Source organism: Cyclopterus lumpus, chromosome 24 (genome assembly GCF_009769545.1).
Source record: "Cyclopterus lumpus isolate fCycLum1 chromosome 24, fCycLum1.pri, whole genome shotgun sequence".
NCBI lineage: Eukaryota > Metazoa > Chordata > Actinopteri > Perciformes > Cyclopteridae > Cyclopterus > Cyclopterus lumpus.
This window is the reverse complement of record NC_046989.1, coordinates 19,046,834-19,050,282: the sequence shown is the minus strand read 5'-3', so window position 1 is coordinate 19,050,282 and position 3,449 is coordinate 19,046,834. Positions and strand designations below refer to the sequence as shown.

The 3,449-nt window shown below is 39.3% G+C and overlaps 1 protein-coding gene across 1 annotated transcript; it reads left to right on the top strand.

Annotated features, from left to right (window-relative positions):
* Positions 1 to 336: 336 nt before the first annotated feature.
* On the top strand, positions 337 to 2,597 carry sf3b6 (splicing factor 3b, subunit 6). The gene is made up of 4 exons (XM_034527567.1): positions 337 to 499; positions 1,013 to 1,131; positions 1,783 to 1,921; positions 2,125 to 2,597. Exons 1-4 carry the CDS (start codon positions 470 to 472, stop codon positions 2,212 to 2,214), a joined length of 378 nt encoding a protein of 125 aa, XP_034383458.1. The 5' UTR covers positions 337 to 469; the 3' UTR covers positions 2,215 to 2,597.
* Positions 2,598 to 3,449: the final 852 nt, after the last annotated feature.

Genomic DNA, 3,449 nt, shown 5'->3' with positions numbered 1-3,449 from the left:
AATGTCATCGTGTTGATAAAGTCAAATTGCATCGTAAATGTATACAAAAATGCAAAAAAACATAAACTCTCCTATTCAAGACCTGTCAATCACAATTAGAGGAATGACGGGCGCCATATGTGTGATTAACAGCATACTCCAAGAGTATTAATCGTACATACTGAAATGAGAGAAACGAGTTTTCTAGTTAATATTATTATTATTATTAGTAGTAGTAGTAGTAGTAGTAGTAGTAGTATAGTTGATGTTACACACTCCAGTACAGTAAGTGGCGGCAGGCACCGTCAATATTTGTTTGTCGTCCGCCAGAGAAGAAGAAGAAGAAGAAGAAGAAGAAGAAGAAGAAGACAAACCGGAAGTACGTACAACCTGACGACATCGCTGCCATTTTGACAACGGGAAGAGCAGGGAGTCGGGATACTGCGTGTTGGTTTTCAGCGGTCTTATTTACACGTACTAATATTTCACCATGGCTATGCAAGCAGCGAAACGCGCTAATGTAAGTCGGAGCACGTCTGCTGTTCTCTGAGGAAAATGACTAATGGTATTAGCGTAGTTGGGCTAGGAGCTATGGTTAGCATGTGGCTAAAGCTAGCATGCTAACGAATTGAAAACAATCACATTAACTTGCTGTTAAAACTGTTGCTTTTAACAACGCCTAACGCTCGTTCTGTAGGTGACTTATGTGGGTCCATCTGTGGTTTGCTAAGTTTGTTTTGTGAATATGGCAACACGAACATAAACATAACAATAGTGCCTCAAAAGCGACAACGTGCTAGCTCAATGTGGTTACTGGTGCCTCAACACAGAGCTCATTTGAATGAGGGATGGGAGACGGGCTCTGCAACACCAGATCACTATTCATATGGATTTAAAATGGACTCTGCTAGTAACGAGACAATGAGCTTTTATAGGTAGTATGAGGTGTAGGGTGTGTGACGATATTACGTCATTTACTTTCCTCTGGTTGAATTGTTATCTCAAAAGATGTTTAACTCGTGGTGTGTTGCAGATACGATTGCCTCCTGAGGTGAACCGCATCCTTTACGTCAGGAACCTTCCGTACAAGATCACAGCTGAGGAAATGTACGACATCTTCGGGAAATACGGACCAATCCGCCAAATCAGAACGTAAGTGTTGTGCACTTCTGTGGGGTTAAGCGGGCCAAAGGAAGCACATTGGACCATTATGGTTAGAAGCCTATCGAGGGCCACATACGAAATGAGCCAACACGTCACCTTTGAGTGTTATTATAACATGTGATGTTATATCGATTGATTCATGGGCTTTATCAGGGACATTCTAAAGCTTTAAATGGATGCAAAACTATTACTTGATTTCTGGTATGTTATTGGATCGCTCTTAAATACATTTATTTATATAGCACCTTTAAAAACAGGGTTTACAAAGTGCTCTACATAGACTTTCAGAAAATACATGAGGCAAAGGAGACAATGCCATATAGGCAATGAACACAATAGAGGAATAGAAAATTACAAATACAAAATAAAGCAGAACAGTCAAACTAAAATAGGGGAACCAAAGAACTGCATAAAAGGACGACATCTTGGAGGTAATAAAAGGTGTACCAGTCCACCGATAATAGTCCACCAGTCCAACATTGCTCTGCTACTCACATTGGTGAGTCAGAGCAATGTTTTATCTTAAAAAAGGCTGTTCAATATCAAATATATTATTTTAGACATCTGTCACAATTGATGCTTTGTGGGGCTTATATTGGTCTTGTTACTACTTGTGTGTTTTGCTCTCTCTCCTCTCAGAGGGAACACACCTGAATCAAGAGGAACGGCGTATGTGGTTTATGAAGACATCTTTGACGCCAAGAATGCCTGCGACCATCTGTCAGGCTTCAATGTCTGCAACCGTTACCTGGTGGTCCTCTACTACAATGCAAACAGAGTACGTATCACATTTACAGTGTCTGTAGGGATCGCCAGGTCAAAGGGAAATTGTGGGATCTGCTTTTGTAAAGGTCTTACACAAATATAGTTTTGGGGAAATTAATATATTCAGATAATAATAATAATAGAACGACATATTTAAACATGTAGCCATTCCAGATTTATTAAAGTGTTCCCCTTGTTTATCAACACTGTTTGCAGGCTTTCCAGAAGATGGACACAAAGAAGAAAGAGGAACAGCTGAAGCTTCTAAAAGAGAAATACGGCATCAACACAGACCCTCCAAAGTAGCTTCCATGCCCCTTTGTCCTCCTATCTGTACAAACCCCCATGTTCCTTGGTTTATGCTGGTAGTCATTTTACTGATACCGTTGTTAAAATGGTCTTTTTTATATGATTGTTTCATCAAAATTCGGTCCGTTTGAGTCTCAAATCTGGTTGGTTGACAAACTTCACAAAGGACATCGTTCACCAGGACGTAGATGTGTCTGGCCATAGTATTCATCCTCGGTAAGATGTTTTTTTTCACTCTTTTTGTTACTCTTTTCACGTGCATCCCATCTTTAAATTTGAAGCTAACCATGTGCAAGCAATGTGCAACATGAAATTGAGTTGATCAGTGACGACTATGTAAAGTATATGGTTTCTGTAAAATAAATGCCCCTATTCTTAAAGCTCCTGCCTCCCTTCTTCCACACTGTAGAGGTGCTGTGTGAACCCGTTCAGATCAATAGACTGTGTACATGTTCTACAGTTGCCCGTTTATGTGTGCCTGAAGCCTGGTGATGATGCAATCCCTCAGCTTTTAGTTTGAGTCTGCAGTGCACGTGTGTGAGGAATCCATCCTCCAAGTGAACCCTGTGAGATCAGTGGAATTGTGGGTAAAGTCATGTCCACTAAAAAGACTTAGTGTATTCCCACTTGTTACTGCCATTGTAAATCCACCTGGAAAACAAACATCAAATTATGTTTTTTTGGAAACATATTAAAATCAAAGAACACTGGTCTATGTAGGCTTAAGAGTATTTCATACACTACTTTGTCTCAACAGGGACATCTGGTAGTTGTATTAGAAATCAGCACAGCCTTTTCAATACTGGCTCATGGATCTCTTGCACTGAGAAAGCATAAAAGGAAACGCTTTGTCTCCATCACAGTTAAACTATCTGTTAGGAAAATAAACCTCACAAACTATTTATAATACAAATTGGTCTAATAGGTCTTTAGTAACTTATTAAATTAAAATCCTATGTTTCCATTTAGATATGAAAAGTAGTTGGCAGGTTAGAAGAAAAGTAAAGTAAAAGTTAGATAAATTAGCTGAAAAAGTTAAAACAATGAGTTAAAGGATAAATAGCTGACAGATATATGAAATTAATGGATAAAACTTGATAAAACCGACCTAAAGGAAGCCACTTGAAACAGGCTTCTGAGCTAATCTGATGGAGATGCAGGGTTACCGTGGAAACCAGCAGCCCAGGTGAATGCCTACTATCTGACAAGTTGAGTTCAAATACCAGACAAGA

Excerpts from the sequence above, each read along its gene's own strand:
- sf3b6 (XM_034527567.1), top strand. The coding sequence starts at position 470 with ATGGCTATGCAAGCAGCGAAACGCGCTAAT. Across the intron at positions 1,132-1,782 it reads CCAATCCGCCAAATCAGAAC|AGGGAACACACCTGAATCAA; the intron begins GTAAGTGTTGTG and ends CTCTCCTCTCAG. Across the intron at positions 1,922-2,124 it reads TCTACTACAATGCAAACAGA|GCTTTCCAGAAGATGGACAC; the intron begins GTACGTATCACA and ends CACTGTTTGCAG.